Source organism: Bactrocera oleae, chromosome 3, assembly GCF_042242935.1.
Source record: "Bactrocera oleae isolate idBacOlea1 chromosome 3, idBacOlea1, whole genome shotgun sequence".
Lineage (NCBI taxonomy): Eukaryota > Metazoa > Arthropoda > Insecta > Diptera > Tephritidae > Bactrocera > Bactrocera oleae.
Window position 1 is genome coordinate 93,439,743 of NC_091537.1, and position 16,889 is coordinate 93,456,631.

General features: G+C 36.5%; 3 protein-coding genes across 3 annotated transcripts in view; 1 reads left to right on the forward strand and 2 right to left on the reverse strand.

Annotated features, from left to right (window-relative positions):
- CenG1A (Centaurin gamma 1A) overlaps positions 1 to 16,889 on the forward strand; it is a 219,619-nt gene that overhangs the window by 35,393 nt on the left and 167,337 nt on the right. The window lies entirely within an intron of this gene.
- On the reverse strand, positions 5,415 to 7,754 carry LOC106624772 (facilitated trehalose transporter Tret1). The gene is made up of 6 exons (XM_014244543.3): positions 7,432 to 7,754; positions 7,104 to 7,336; positions 6,902 to 7,032; positions 6,506 to 6,846; positions 5,996 to 6,417; positions 5,415 to 5,932 (listed from the first exon to the last, which is right to left on the reverse strand). The coding sequence occupies exons 1-6, from the start codon at positions 7,508 to 7,510 to the stop codon at positions 5,726 to 5,728; spliced, it is 1,413 nt and encodes a 470-aa protein (XP_014100018.3). The 5' UTR covers positions 7,511 to 7,754; the 3' UTR covers positions 5,415 to 5,725.
- On the reverse strand, positions 14,732 to 15,809 carry LOC106624773 (uncharacterized). The gene is made up of 3 exons (XM_014244544.3): positions 15,541 to 15,809; positions 15,134 to 15,469; positions 14,732 to 15,062 (listed from the first exon to the last, which is right to left on the reverse strand). The coding sequence occupies exons 1-3, from the start codon at positions 15,604 to 15,606 to the stop codon at positions 14,832 to 14,834; spliced, it is 633 nt and encodes a 210-aa protein (XP_014100019.2). The 5' UTR covers positions 15,607 to 15,809; the 3' UTR covers positions 14,732 to 14,831.

Genomic DNA, 16,889 nt, shown 5'->3' on the forward strand with positions numbered 1-16,889 from the left:
CCATAGAATCGCCCGAAGTGCTAAGCGTTTTTTCTTTCTTGCCATTCCAACCAAACTGCATTGTTCGTCTACTACTCGTACAAGCGCTCAGACTAATGAAAGTAAGACGTGATTAAATTTTTAACCGACTTGAATGTGTAGGCAATTTGCGAAATACTTGCATACCTTTTACGAGATATTGGCCTGGTATCGACGTTTGACTGACATGAGTACACTCGTGATTCTTAGCATATAAATATATATTACGGAACGAAAAAAAAAATTTTTTTTTGCTTAGCCTGAGGGTAAAATTTGTGTTGTATTCAGAAAATTAGAAAATTTTTGTAAAGTAAATTTCGAGTCAACATTTTTTTTTTTTTTAAATTCTTCACGTTTAAATAAAAATTACCGAATTTTTCGGTTTTTGACTCAAAATTTATTTTAACGCTTAAGAAAAGCGTTTTGTCGTTTAAGACTTTTTTTTAAACTCCAATAATGACAACAAAATTTTTTTTAAGTTGATAACTTTTAATTGGCTAGAAGGAAGACTCTCGACAGCTTCTAGAACATTTATCAACATTTTTTTACGAAATAAAAATGTTAACTCGAAATTTACTTTAAAATTGAGTGGGTCTCTAGATGTTAAAAAAAAAATTTTTTTTTTTCAAAAAGTTTCTTTTTTTTATAATTTACAAATTTTACCCCAGGCTAAGCAAAAAAAAATTTTATACACCCTAATATATATTATATATACATCTACCCCTCAGAGAGTTAAATAGAATTTGCCTCGAGTATTTTCCTAGAAACCTCACGGCGAATATTTGTTCTGGCTTGTCTCAGGCATCCATAAAAGGCTGCTACCAGTAAGCAATCGTTTGTACCCATACTTATATATGTATGTGAACATTTGTCTGACCCTGCGTTTGCGTCTGTTTAACTTTTGCTATTTCCTGGCACAGCTCAAACTTAGCGAGTTTTAATTAATTAGGTCAGTGTCCAATTATTCGTTTATTCGACTTTCGTTCGGCCTCACTTTCTTTCCATTGACCACGACAGCCTTTTGTGGTGCGCTAACTACGCTTGATGATTACACATAAATCACGTTCGCTAGTTCAACATTTTTTACTGTTACTGCCATACGCTCTTTTTCTATAGCTCTTTCCACGCAGCGTTAAGCTATGATAGTGCTCAGTTGCTTTTGAAAGGAAAAGGGAATTATTGTAACAATTAAAATTAATTAAGCTTCACTACTAGACAGACCACCAGAATTAGCCCAACAACCCACGCGCGTTCTTAGATTCTTCCACAGAGCGCGTTATGTGGTAGATGTTGTGCGTACCGTTGCTGCGTGAGAAAATTTCATGAGGATCTCATGGTAATTAAATAGTTAATGTGCATAATAAAAAACTTTCATACACAACGGTTATGATATTTTTTCATACGATTGTACAGAAATGTATGGATGTAGATGTTCGTTTGAGGTACCAAAGTGTTTACAAATTCTGTTCTATAACTATGCTTTACGCATTCATCCTCAAATTGCGCATTGCCATGGGCACATGCTGCATATCAAATATTCAATCTAGCGTATCGTTGCGGTTGTCTGTTTGGTATTTCATGCCGCAACATAAGAAATGTAACAGATTCACTTTTGCTGGCATATATTTTGCAGCAATGCCAAGAGAAAAGCAAAAAGTCTCCTACTTGTATGTTTTCCAAAATTTTTATTCAGCAGCGTTTCGTAGCAAATAAATTATTCGTCTATCATATGTATGTATGTACTTGTATGTATGCATTACTCATGCGGTTGCTAAAACAACTGCTTGTGTTTGGAATCGCCATTGATGTGCTTAAAATAGCTGCAATAAAGTGTGAAGCGCACAAACAATATTCTGCAAAAATTTCAAGAAAAAAGTAAAAATTCGCCTTGTGTTGAGGTGAAACTAAAAATGGCACAAATGAAGATATCTGAGCAATGCCAGATGGAAATGTGAACCATGGCCAATAAAGTGATATAGCTTAATCATCTCATAAACATTTCAGGCGCCGAATCATTAGTTCATCATTGTTTAGTTCTCGAAGGAGACAGACACTGAAAATATGACGTATTTTGTTTTTTGGAGATTTTTGAATTTTTTTGATTTTCTAATTGTTCGACCAACATCACAAGCAAAACCTCCTACACAAAAATACACACACTCGTTTTATTGCATATAACGGTTAACTCCATTCAAGTAATTTTATTGTTACAAGTAAAAAAGTCCGAACGGCGCACGTGACTGCTGGAGTTTCACTCACGAGGTCAGCCACCTCAATTGCGAAAATTGATTGTTTATTGCTCAACGATTGCATGGGCTTTCATAGTTATTATTTTTTATTTTCTCTCTATTACTTTATCATCGCCAAATTTGCATTTCACACAATTGAGAAAAACCTGGCTGACTGACGGTGCAACCAACTAAATTATAAATTCTTAGCGCGTGCGAGTGTCGTACGATTGAGTATCGGTAAGAGCTTCGCACATATGTGCACAAACACATATATAAATACATATGTTCAAATGGCGGTGCAAGAGTCTTACTGCGGCAAGTGTTTTTGTGTACTTATGACTCACGTAGTTGGAAATATACTTGCTAACGTTAGCCCACTTAAAAGTGCTTAAGCAACGGCATGTGGCATGCCACAAGGGCGTAGTTGTAATTTGACGTTTATATGTATATTCGTACTTCATATGAGCATTTTCCCTACCTACATGTCATTCTATCGGCTCTGCTCACCCTCGTTCTCTCTTTGCCACTCTAACATTTATGATTTTTGGCACGTCGCAAATTTTACAGCCGCAAAGCTAACAAAAAAAGAAACACAGTTAACAGCATCCACGATCATGCCGAACACTTACAGTGCGCTCTGAGGTACTGATTCTTGTGACCCTGTAATGAGGAAAACACCAAAAACCAAACATCGCAAAGTATCTGCCACTGCTTTCAACATCGGTTTTTGGCTCTTTCTTGTGCACAACAAAGAATTTTCGTGGTCATTTGTGGCAAGTAATGACTCTGACTTTCGGAAAAAAAATTACATGCAATGTACTGTTTTTTTTTTCGCGCACAAATTGAAGCAGGTTTTAGCTGAGTCAGCTTAAGTGTGCAAGAATGTGAGTGTAGTTGTTAGATTTTTTTCGAAAAACGCTGTATTTTATATCGACTTTTTCATAGCTCCCGATGTAGGCGTAGCATATGATCAAATTTGATCCGGACGGAAATCTTTATTATCTTTTTTAAAATAATCTTCTATCTCTAATATATATACAGCCAACGATTAATCCAATTTTGCATACACTTATAAGCATCGTTTAGGATGGCCACGAGGTAATTTTTTTTTCGGTCTCAAGTCTGGACCGTCATTCGCTAGATCTATCTCATGATCTGATAAATCCGGGTCTCGTCACCAGTTATGATGCCTTGATGAGTGTAGGGCCAAACATCGCTTTTGCGACCTCTACTCGATATCGATTTTGTAAAAGGTTCAGGTATTTTTTTACCTGTCTAGGATCGCGGCTCTTCATACACAAACCATGAACCAAAATATGTTGAGTCGATCCATAAGAAATTTTGATATTCTCTACAATCTCTCTGTTGCCAACATGACGATTTTCAAGCACTGTTTCTTTAACTTTTCGTTGTCATTAACAGAGGGGGATGGACGAGTCGCATAAGGTAAGTTTTCGATGACTTCTAGACCTTCACTGAATGCTTTTTACAACTCAAATACTTGTGTCTGTGATAAAGTAGGCTCCCTAAAACACTTTTGGATACATTTCCATTGAATTCGTAGCTGCGAGTTCATTGGAAACACAAAGTTTTCAGCAAACTCGTTGCTACATTTTTTTCCATAGTAAAAATCGCCAGACAAAACTCCACGCGTCATAAAAAAAACAGCTATCAGACATACAAAAATTTAAAAATGGAGATTAAACTTCACACGCACATAAAAGCCAATCTAGGAAAATTTTGTATTATTGATTCGGTTTGCGCTCTTATTTTAAATAGGCCAGTCCGATTCAAATTTGATCAGATGGTGTTGGTTGGTAGTTGGATATTATAACCCATTTCTTATTATTACGTACTATGTACATACATATGTAGAACAACCTTTAGTAATATAATATTGCTACGAAAAAAATACTTAGACAACGGCTTAGAAATGTTGTAATTCGATTCCAGACGTAGTCGCTCGGTTCTGCACATACTTATTCGTGCAAATTTTTCGCAGGAGCAGCCATAGAAATACCCCTTGGATAATACTAATTATGAACGTACACAACATATACATATGTACATATTTATTATATTATTTTATTTTGAAGCCAAATGTATATTTGCTGAAAAAAGGCGGAAAACAAAAGCACATAACCATTCAAATAACAACAATGATCACTTCAATTTGAAGTTCACGGTTAAATGAGTCAGCAGCTACGGAACATGTGTAGGCACTTTTACACTCTAACCCCCGAACGTTAACTAGAAATTCATTTAATCTACCATTCTTCCGCAATCAAGCACTCAAACCCTTTTTGGCGTGCGAGCTCAAATAAGCGCTTTTTGTGGAACCGAGCTTGGTTTAGCTTTGCGCTCAACAACAACAATGTGCAATTGAAAAACTTTCCACTTTCAATGCAACAAAAACAACGGCAATACGAGTATTATAAATGCCGACTTCAAGTTATTGCAATTGTCCTATATCAACAACGGTTCTACTGTACCGTACATACATACATATGTATGTATACAAACAAACCGACAAAACAACGAAATTTCGTAAAAGTTCCTTTTGTTTACATTTCCACTTAAAATCATTCAAGTACACTTCCGTACGTCGGTATTTTGTTGGTGTATGTTGCTCCGTTGTTTGGTAGGTCTGAGGGTCATCAGACATTTTCACTTAGACACTGTATTTGGCACGCGCAGTGTATGCTTTGTAAATCTTTATGCTCTAGGTTTTTAATGGCTTAGAGTTAATGGCTAAAGTTATGTCAAAGTTCACAACCCAAAGCCGAAAACTATTCTACATATATGTTTGATTTCTTTTCGAATAAAACTTTTGACTTGTTCATGCCAAGTGTTCCTTTCTCCTTTGCTGAGTTGAGGAAAGCTGTTGGATTTACATACATATGTATGTCATGTTGAATGTATGATTCAGGGCTGAACAAGTTTATATTCGAACTTCCTTAATAGATTGTTGTGCCAAATAGGATTTCATTGTGCAATGCACAAAGTAAGACTTGTAATTATGTTTTTCAATTAAAATCGACGAAGAATAAATCCGGATTCTAACACATTTTGAATTCTGTTCGAAAAAAACGTAGCACGGGGAATCTAGTTCACAATCTTATGCAACTCGTAGACCTCTCCATTTGTAAAGTTGAAAGCTGAAAGTTTCCGCCAAACTGCTTAATTATTATTATTGCTATTTTAATTTATATTATTCTACATATTTTTAAAAAATTCTGAACTCTAAAACTATATAATATCACATTAAGAAGAACTAAGTCTTGTTGGCTTTAAATACACAAAATGATGCAATATCTTGCCAAAACTTTCCATACTTATAATGCATATATACAAACATACTTCTACAGTTATGATGTGATAAGCTGATAACACTAACATACTGTAGTCAAATTTTGTGTATGTATGCCCCTTTTGACTTGCTATTTTTGGAAAAGAAATATACAGCAACTCTACTATTAGTCTTCGACTACGTTCATGGACTTTCCTTTTGTCTCTGGCACAATTATTGCTATATACAGCAGACCGAAAGCAGAGAATGCCGCAAAAGCCCAAATTGTCGTTGCTAAACCAAAAGCTTCCATACATGGTGGGAACACTTTCAGCATGATAAAGGCAAAGATGCTCAATAATGCCATACAAAACGAAACACCCTTTGCACGAATCTGCAGAATTAGAAAATGCATATAAATACGCGTGGATTTTGAAAGCATTCAGTGGATTATTACCTTTGTCGGCAAAATCTCGACAATGAGAACTGCAGGCACTGGTATAAGTCCCACATTCGCTGTGAGTATAATCAACGCCATGAGTACGAGTGGCAACCACGAGCTATATGGTGTTAGATCCACATTTGTACCTTCAACGAAGAATGCGTACGTACCGAAAGCTGTCAAGAAAATGCCCGTGGAAGCTGTGGAAATCAGGAGTAATACTTTGCGTCCAAAACGGTCGACCAAAATCATGGCAATATAGGCGCCTAGAATTTGAACCACACCAATGATGACTGTGTTCGTGTCAGGATGAATATCGGTTTTAACAGCCACAAAAACGGTGGTCATATAGCTGAGCAATGCGAAGCTGCCAGTCGCAATGTTAATGAGAGCGACTGTATTGGCGATAGAAAAGGCGCGTAGAGAGCGCTTCGTGACTAAAAAGAAAAATAAAAGTCTGCATAACTAAATTGTCTCAAAATTAAAGCTTGTATATATGGTATATATATATATATATAGACTTACAGAAGTCGCGCAGTGTGACCGCATCCGATTGTGCTCTCTGTTGTTTCACGGCGCTTTTCAATTCCGCATATTTAATATTGAATTGTTCAGTCTCCAGTTTAGTTAAAGCTTTGTAATTCAAGTAAAACTTCAACGATTTCTCAGCTTCCTCCTCCTTTCCACAATGCAGCAGATACGAGGGCGTTTCGGGAAAGTAGATTGCGATTAGCAGATAGAGTACAGGCAGCAATATCACCGCCATCGGTATAATGTGATAGGGTACATATGAAGAGAGAATGTAGCCAAACAACATGCCCCCGTTGAGGGATAGTGTAAATAGTGAGGTAAGACGACCGCGTATACTGTATTATGAACAAAATAACTAGGAAATATGGAAAAAGTATTGCTGCAACTCACGTTGGATCTGCGATTTCCCCGATGTAAATCGGTATTACAACCCAGGTGCCACCACCAGTCAAACCGGAAGCGAAACGTGCAGCATACAGGTATTCAATGGATGGCGCCACATAGACTAAAAGCCAAAAGCACTACAAAATAAATAATTTAAATGAAGATTGTCTCGAAGATGTGTCTCGCTGTGCCTATATTGATCTCTTACCATATGCGGTATTGCGAGAAGGTAAATGCAGCATTTACGACCGGTGTGAACCGCCAGCACACCAAAGATTAAATTTCCAGTGAGGCCACCAAGGCAAATCAGTGCACCAATCCACGAACCTTGCTCCACCGTAGCGACAAAGTCAAGCGGACTTTCGGTGGGCGATTGCAATTTAGCCAGCATGGGCGCGAACCAGCCAATGCCAATGCCATTGCAAAAGGTTATGATGGTTACTAAACGCGTAAAAAATTATGTTTTCATGTAATTTTAGCTACGTGGTACCCGCTTTGTTAGTGGAAGTCACCGTTTTTTCCACTTCCGAACTTACCACTTACTGCCGCCAATAATTGCATGCGATAGGCGCTGTTGAAAACGCCCTCTGAATTGTTGCACAAGTTGAACAGCATTTTATTAGTATCCTTATATAACTTATGTTTCAAGAAATATGAAGTGAGTCCCGGCAGACACTTTTAACACTCACAATATTCACAAAACCAGTATAAATTTCACTTGATTTCTGTATCCTTTTCACTCAGGATCACTATCCGCGACGCACTTAACTTTTGTGTAGCTCTTTCACTTTTATATACATTACGTTTTCGCACTCTATCACTGGCGGCGACGAACTCCAACGGCTAACAACGAAATTATCAAAAAATCTTACACCTTTATATTCGACAAATGCCTTCTACGCATTTGGGATGCCATCTTAATTTTATCTTAAACACATATCGCATTTCATCATAAAGCCGGAGAAAAGTTAAATATACAGTCGCTTTTTAGTGGACAGATGTGGATTTGCATCTAAATATGACACCAAGTAACTACAAGTAAATAATATTTGGTTTGTGACGTAGCCTTTTGTTTGGTGCAAACAAGTGCAAATAAAACTTGTTGCTTGTTGTAAAAATGTCACATATGTTGAAGTCATGATTTCATGTTTGAATAGCAAACAAAAGAACAGAAGTGAAATACCAAAACAAATAGAAATTATCACAGTAGCAGCGAGCGATTTGATGAGCGACACTGCAGTATACATCATTGCGAAAGAATAGACTAAGTAGCGACTTGACAACACTGGTAACGTATTGTATAACTGTTTTAATATAGTATGTTATATGAAATTAAGTAAAACCGAGAGACAGAGCCAGTTTTAACCAGTGATGATACAGCTCTCGAAATATAAATTCAAATATTCAAAAACATTGCTCAAACGTAGACAGAAAGTGTACACGCATAACATACTTGTTAGAAATATAAGAGAACTAGCATTTATTTGCGTACAATTTTGGCAATTTCTAAAACGGTAAATTGTGACATAACCCTGTACTATTTTTAGAACAAATGAAATTTACTACGATTGTGTTGTAGCTTTGTTGGGAAACGCTTTTATGGCACATAGCAGTGATAGTTCTCTGGCTTCCCATTAGTCGATTTCGCACTCACATATTAGTTGTTTTCCAGTTGTCATGGGTTGGAGACTAGTGAAGCGAACAAACTACACCAGTTGTTTAAACAACCGCCGCAATGCTTATTTCCGTTAAAAGGGACCTTTTGGTAACCCCTTGATATCGAGTAGCGTATGGACGCTATTTTCTATTAAGAATTATATTTTGGTTTAGCGCTCTTTTATTTCAACCTGGGGATTCCCCGAAATTGTGATCGAATAGATCAATCAATAAGAGAATTTTGGAAAAACAACAATAACATGAATGCTGTGGAAAACATAAACCTTTCTGGGAATGAGAAAACAGAAAGATCTTCGAAAGGATTATGGAAGAACATTTGGCCAGATGTAAGTAAGGTTGAAAATATTTTGGATATATGGATGTAATGGTGGAAGAAATATGTTAAATTAATATATAAACAAAAATGGATGACGTTCCTACTATAATTTCTTTTATAAATCAGATCGATTTAGCCGTAGCAGGCAGTAAGTAGTTAATCTTATTATGAAACTAGTTGATACATTTAAACATCGGCTGCACCAAAACTATAATACCCTTCACCTCTACAGGGGCCTTCTATTAACACAAAAGGGTTTAAAAAGACTTTTTATCTTGATTTTGATCGATCAGCTTGTATGACAAACAATATGTTGGGAAATTGTAGCGTTGCCTTGGACGATAATCTATGCCGCATTTCTTGATATATTGTTATTTGAAAATTTATTCTGTACCAGAACTTAATTCATCGGTCAATATGTATGGCAACTACATGCTAAAGTGGTCCGACAGCCAGTAGCAGCTTCTTTGGGAGAAAGGAAAGTGTGCAATATTTCAGATCGAAATCTCAAGAACTGAGCGACTAGTTCGTGTCGATACAGACAGGCGGACATGGATAAATCGACACATCGCGGCACGCTGATCATTTATATAAATACTTTATTGGGTCCCCGATTTTTCTTAAAGGTGTTACAGACTACGTGTAAAACTTAATATACCCTGTTCAGGGTATAAAAAATGGCGGGAACAATAATGAAAGTTTCTTTCAAGAATAAGCTTGTATCCACACATTAGCTAATTAAGTGAAGCAGTATAAGCAAACTTAACCTATTTCAGTGTTTCTACACTGAAATGAGATTCACTTTCACATCTTATTTAAATATCGAAATTTTTTGCGACATATTTCTTTCAATAAAATTCCTTTCCTCGTACCCCTACATCTCATTTACATTGTGATCTCAATTCTTCTTTTCAAATTACTTTCGAATCAAAGCAACGTGGAGCAACTATTCAAATATTGCCACAAAGGATCCTAAGCCATAAACTTCACAAATTTGTGGCATGCCATAAAAGGGATAATATGGAACAATTCATTGCGCTTTGACAATCTACTGAATACGACTTTCAGCTGAACTCACACACACTATATAGAGACAATGGGTTTAAACTTTTTAATGCCAAACATTGAATTGGACTGTCCCTGCCACGTCTGCAATTGTGCAACATCATTTACCCCATACTTTTAAAAGATATTCAGCATTTGTTCGTAAATGTCTCATTGTCATGCAGAGCTTCGATGATATGGGGAGATAACTATGAACCCATGTATCCGTTCCGTAGCTTGTCCTTGCGGCTGGGTCACTCAATTCGTGCAATCAATTTGAGTAAAACTTATAACAAATCAACTCCCTAGTTGACAATAATTTAATTCGTAAAATTGTACAAATTACGGTCGTCCGCATATATGGATGTATACCTATATATTGTATGTATATGTTGATGTTCACTAAGGACGTGGTTTGTTTGCTGCTGTCCTTTCGCTTTGCCTACCTGAATGAGAAATCAGTTGTTAACATTTGCACATACACGCAGAACGATATCTAACAATGACGTTAAACAAAAACAAATAAGTATTTGTAAAGCTTTATTTGGCAGCTGTCCGCTATGCCTTTTGATATGAAAGCAGTTAAAAGTTGACAGGAAAGCGTCTGTGTACCGCAATTCGAACGCTGAATCTAAAAGCTCATGCGTTACAGCCGTACTTTTCATAGTAGTCAACATGGCTGTTAAGAGTTCTTTTAGTCTCACATTAGCAATACAAATTTTGTTTTCCTTCTAAAATTTTTCTTACTGGGTTACTTGGCTTGGACAGCTTTTGCTCCTTCCGATGACCTTCTTGGTACTGACTGGGGTTTTCTAAGTTTAAGTAGGGTCAATTCGATTTCACATTAAATTCGTGTGCAATGGCAACCCTTTTTATGGTGATGCTTGCGCGTCCATAAAGTCAAAGCCCATGCAAACCTTTATATGTCTGGGAGTATTTGTACGAGGCATGCTGCTGACATGTACTCGCAAAGTTAATGATTTTTAACAAAATACTTGTAATTATATTGTTATTAAAGAGTAATGACAGGCAACTTTGGCCCGACCTTAGTTGTTCGTAAAAAGTCGATTTATTTGCTGCGGATTAAGTCTAATTTGTAAAGAGCACATACACATTTTAATTGTGAAACTTATACCAATTAATAATGGCCGTCGATCAGTTATAGAAATGCTAGTCCCAACAACACAGCAAATCATGATGAACCAAAATCTATTTAGTCCTTTCTCCACCTACTAGTTCGTTATGATGCTTAACCATTCTTAACTGAACAATTTAAGCGAAATAATATTTTACTTCGATTTCACAAGAAATACTCTATCTGCCACAATTGTTGCGTCCTGTTTTAAACCCGAGCTAACCGATGAGCTTGCTCGCATGAAATGATCTGCAAAATGAGAACTAATCGCTAAAATAAACACAGAAGAATGCGTCGTTTGCAGTGCTTTACTGCTTTTGGCAACCTAATATTAAAATATACCAAAAGCACACACAACGTCATATAAAAAATGTCTCTTCGCTCACCTTGCTACATTATTTTCTTTCAAGTTTGTTTCACTAACGGCACTCAGTGCTGGAGGTGAGAGCATAACGAGGAAGTAAAGTAAATTTATGCGCGTCTTGAACGAGTAAGACGAACGAACAGCGAAAAATAAAAATCTACATGTCCATGTAAGGATTTTTGTATGTTCCTATAAGCTACTGTTTATGAAGAATTGCTTGGGCTGCTTCTCCCGTGCCAGCACGCAACTGTCAGCGGAGCACCTTGTCTGCCACTTACACTCGCTTGTACAATGGAAGACTATGGCAACTTTGAGTTTTTGTGTGCGTGTCTTCGCAAGACTTGTCTGCAGTAAAGCGACCGCAGGATATGCTGCGATATACCACATCGTCGAAGTCGCTATTTTCAGCGATGCTGTGGGACTCCTTCCACATTTCACATTGTTTTTCATTTACCCTGAAGTAAGCCCTGCAAGTAGTTATGCGAAAAAATGGCGCAATACCGGGGACTATACTCGGTTTCTTGCGCTAAACTGTTTACCTACAAGTAGATGCTGCAGCAATATCATGTGTCCATGTGTGCTTATTTTGGAATGAAATATATTTGCAATATCCGCCACCAACCACACACATATGCATTACGCCAAGGAGTTTGCTACACGCAGTGGATGCTGTAGTCTGCTTTTATGCAACAAGCCCAAGCACACTATAAAAATGCGTTAATAATGAAAGCCAGCTTAAGGAGCTCGGAAAATGCTGTAAACATTTATATGCACGAATATGTGCTGGGTCTTAGCATATCAACATAGAAGAAAGGAAAAGGAAACGCATTATATTGAAAACAAGAAAACCTTTTATGACAGCAACGAAACGTGTGTTTAAGAGAATAGCACTGCAACACGACCTTTATTTTTTGGCATTCAAAGTCAATGCTGCAACTAAATTTTTTTACGGTTATGTTCACCATACGCTCGTAAACCTACATAAAAGCTTAAAAGCTATGTCCGGAACACAAATTATTGTTTTCATATTTAAGACTTTGGAAAATGTTTTTTAATATCGAATATGCTTGTATTTTCAAGCACTTGAATCTACAGAGTTCAGCAAGGTTGGCTTCACATTTGTGTGAAACGATCACATAAGAACTGCCGATAAATTTTATCGAGCTAGAGCTTTAAGTGAGCACAGCTGGCAATCACAGTTGTCTACAAATCTCAGTGAGAGGAGTCGCTTATGCGAAAATCTCAAGCGTGCGTGCTTTGAAAGGGACTCGGTTCATAAATTTTATTAACAAATTGAAAACTAACTAAACGCAAATGGTTTTATTTAGTTTTCGTACTTCATAAACTTGAGTTGTTGCATCATTTTAGATGCCTAAATCGAAAAGCGCAAAACTAGCATTTTAGAGCTATACGAGAACTTTAGAATACAAAGTAACACCTCTATATTATATTACCATATATTATTTTCACTGTCATGCAGTGTATGTGTTTAAAGTTGCTAGAAAATTAATATCGACTCCCTAATCTGCTTCCTAATTTCGCGTTTATATACAAAACTTAAAATAATCAAAATGGAAAACATTACTACAACTTTTTCATTTAAATAATTTCGACAGCGCACGTCCAACAGATAAAAAAAAAATCAGAAACTTCAATTAAATTAATTGAACCGTACCTACTGCTGCACACAGGGCACTTACCTACCGAAACAGTGGTTATATTTGTACGAACTCGACGCGAACTATGCTCCGTTATTTGTATATTCTAAACATTCATGTGTACATATGTATCCGTCCATATATGCGTAGGTATGTATGTATTGAATATATCTGCGTTTTATCTAAAATAACCTCTGGCTTGTTGCATGGAAAACCGACAGTGGCGCGGCAGTGAAGTGTCACTTCACCGGCGCCATTTCAATTCGGTTCACTCATATTCGGGATTTTCTATTACCACAAAAAGTTTGTTGGTTGTGTAGTTGGTAAGCGCACCAAATTCAACTCGCCACAATCTTTCACAGTTATCTGTTGTCTGGTCGCGTGTGGGTTCGTACTATTTTGAGGGCTTGTTAATTTGCAAAAAAGAAAAAAAGGGTTTCCCATGCATCACAAATTTGACTACATAAATAGAAAAGTTTAATTTAAATATTTAATAACTTAATTTAAAAATATATAATATTATTGTTTAGTTCTCTTTTGTTTTTAGAATAATTAATTTTATGTTTCTAACCTAGTCTTAAGCGTAAATAGTAATTACAACCGTGATTCAGATTCGTTCGCACCCGTCTCCACACACCTACGCTCATTTTTGAGAATTTTACGAGTTTGATTCGCTCTTTGCTCTTAAATTTGTTCGTCACATAGCAGCAGCAGTCCTTTTATTTATCTCTTTCTGAGCCTCCTCAAGTCATGTCAAGAAACCTCAGATCCAGAAACTCATAATCCTTGATTCGAGCGTTGAACCTGTGTGTGCTCGCATGGCAGTCAGTCGCACTAACCATTGTACTACGGATACCCCAAAACAACTAAGCGCTAAATGAGTATGTGTTTTATGTGGATAAATAACAGTTATCCTATGGGTTTGAGTACGCCTTTCGTCATACAAGTGTATTATATGCATACGAGTATGCGTGGTTAAGTAACGAAGGTTAATGCATAATTTAAAAGGCACACCTAGTTTGAAATTTGAAAAAAGAAATCTATTTTCATATATCGAAAGGTTATGCATTTAAAAATAACTTACTAAAATTTTACATCGATATCCTAAATATCTTTTGACTTACAGCCTTCTAAAGTGTAGCCGCTAAGTTCAATCAGCTCCATCAGTTTATCTTTGGACGCGTTTTTCTCGAAACAATATTTTTTCGAATTTGCTTGAGTGATTATTCGATGAAAATTCATCGGACCACTATACAATTTCTGCATGTTCTCTTTCTTGTTTTGCTTACAATGATCTACCAGTTTTTTGGTCTGACCAAAAATCGAATTTTGGCAGGCCAAAAACTACTAAAAATTTAGAAAATTCAACTCTGATTTTTTTTGATCAATTTTACACACCTTATCTTCTAGTAGAGAATATTTTTTTGGTTACATTTCCAGTGAATACCGGATTCACTGCAGCAGTTTTTTTCTTCAAAGATTTAAGTTTTTTTATTTTCATTCCCAAAAATAGCCTTTTTAGGAGGTCTCAAGGGTATGACTTAAGGGTTTGATTCTTAAATAGCAATATTCAATTGTTGCGCAGTTGTGAACAATAAGCTCCAATACTACTTAGCATGAAAAATGTAAATGCTCCATAATATTAGTTTAACACTATAAATGTATATTTCTAAAATATATTTTTGGTTTTTTGTACTTTGATCAACAAAGTTATTAGTTTCAGACTTCTATCACATACATTTTTACAGATTTGTTGTAATTAATTCCTTTTTCCATTTCTCTATTTGTTCATCAATTGTTGTTTCCACTACTTTTCCGCTAGCTTTGGCCATTTTCCAAAAGTATACTGTCACATCGGTTAAGAATTTCTTAGTCGTCTCTTCCAGACCAGCATCGTTAAGTATTTCCAGATAACGGATATTTGAAACACCAGTATCCTTTTCATTATTGAGGAGAAAAGCACTTTCGCTGAACTAAAAAATTAAAAAAAATTAGATATATTGTTTCAGAGAACATTTATAAATTGAAAATTCATTCCGCTTACCTTAACAAAAGTGTCACGCCACATATTGTCCTTCTCCTGCACAGAGTCCGCCAATATAGCTTTCTGCAAGCGCTCAATATACTTGTTTATATCCGCTACGCGCTTCACTGTGGCCGGTAGAAACTCCCTTACCTTGCTGAAATAATCAATTTGCGAGCGGAATAAAGTGTTCAGAAAGATTATGGTCTCATTTAAGGCCTCGCGTTCGAATTGTGCACGTGCGGCGTTGCTAATGAAGTTATTCTCAGCTAAGTTCTCAACTGGACTTTCTGTTACTACGGTTTCATCGCTCTCGACGCTACGCGGCTCGCGTGTTGTTTGGGCGCAAAAGTAGTGCTGCGTCACGGGTATCATAAATATATATATTTTATTTTGATAAACTACTCCTAAGTTATATTGAGTCTTACCTCCGCACCTAGCAGGCAAATAAAGGTGATTACAATTAGTTTCTGCGTCATTTCTTGTCTCTTCATGCACTTTCACAATAGTTTGGGCGTGGTCTCGGTTTCACACAGTTAATACAGTAGTGCCTGCGACACCTTATGCTATAAAACTGCTACTGAAGATTTATTTTTATGTAAGTAAATATTTTGTCTAAGACAGTTGAAATATGAAACGTATTTATTGCGCTGGCGTCTTATCAGTTAACTTTTGCCACAGTGTGGCGTTGTTGTTGACTGATCGCCACAACTGAGAAGAATCATTTCACTTCGTCTTCGTGCTGATAACACAGATATTTTTAAATACGAAGCAAATTAAAACAACTTTAATAAATACACAATAAAGTACATATTATAATTAAAATTCCGAAAAAAAATAAATCTAAATTAATTAAATGGTGATAGCGTTTAGTGAAACACACATACACATACATAAATTTGTTTATTTAGACTAAATGAGACTGCAAGCTGAATGGAAATGCTGGCATGCCGAAGTAATTTTAGCATTTTTGTAAATCACAACCAGTTTTGTGCGCCTCAACAGTGGCTTAAGTAGCGCTATTAGCTTGCTTATCGCCATTATCACCTTCCTTGTCACGCTTTACGAGAGCCGGCGCTGCTTCCATGAATTACACGAACAAATTTCTGTATTCCATCGATTTGCCGCACATCAGTGTTTGCGCTCATGTAAAGCGGAGTAACTGTCATTGAACCCTTTTCAATATGAAACAGCTGTGAAATGCGCTTTACAACTGTGTCCGTTTATTGCTTTGATTGCTATTCTTATTTGCTCTGCCATTCTCTCTCTTACGAACTTGTTCGCCCTTCTTTTCACACCCCCAACACACGTCAATACATATTCCTTTGTGCGCCGTTGCTCCCCTATCACTCACTTATTCTATCGCTTATCAGCGTAAGCGGCCCATAAACCCCCTTCGATGAAAATGTATGTGAGAATCCGCACACATGTTCGACATTTTCAATTCAAAGTGAAATCGTACAACGGAAAAAAGTATAGAGCAGTCTGGTAAAAGCGCTTCAATATTGTCAAGTGCAAAAAATCCGTAATAAAAGTAACTGAAATGGGTGAAATTTAGCTATGAAGTGTATTCTGAGCGATTCTTTCTGTTATTATTTCATTTCTATTGTATTTTGAAGAGAGAGCTGCAATTTCCGAAACATTTACAATAATATGAAGCACACGTCTTTGATAATTTCTAGCACGTGTTTCGGACGATTTTAATTTGCTCTTTAACAGAAAAAATATGTGGCAATATTTATAAACACCGTATATACAGATGTAAAGGGCTTTCATA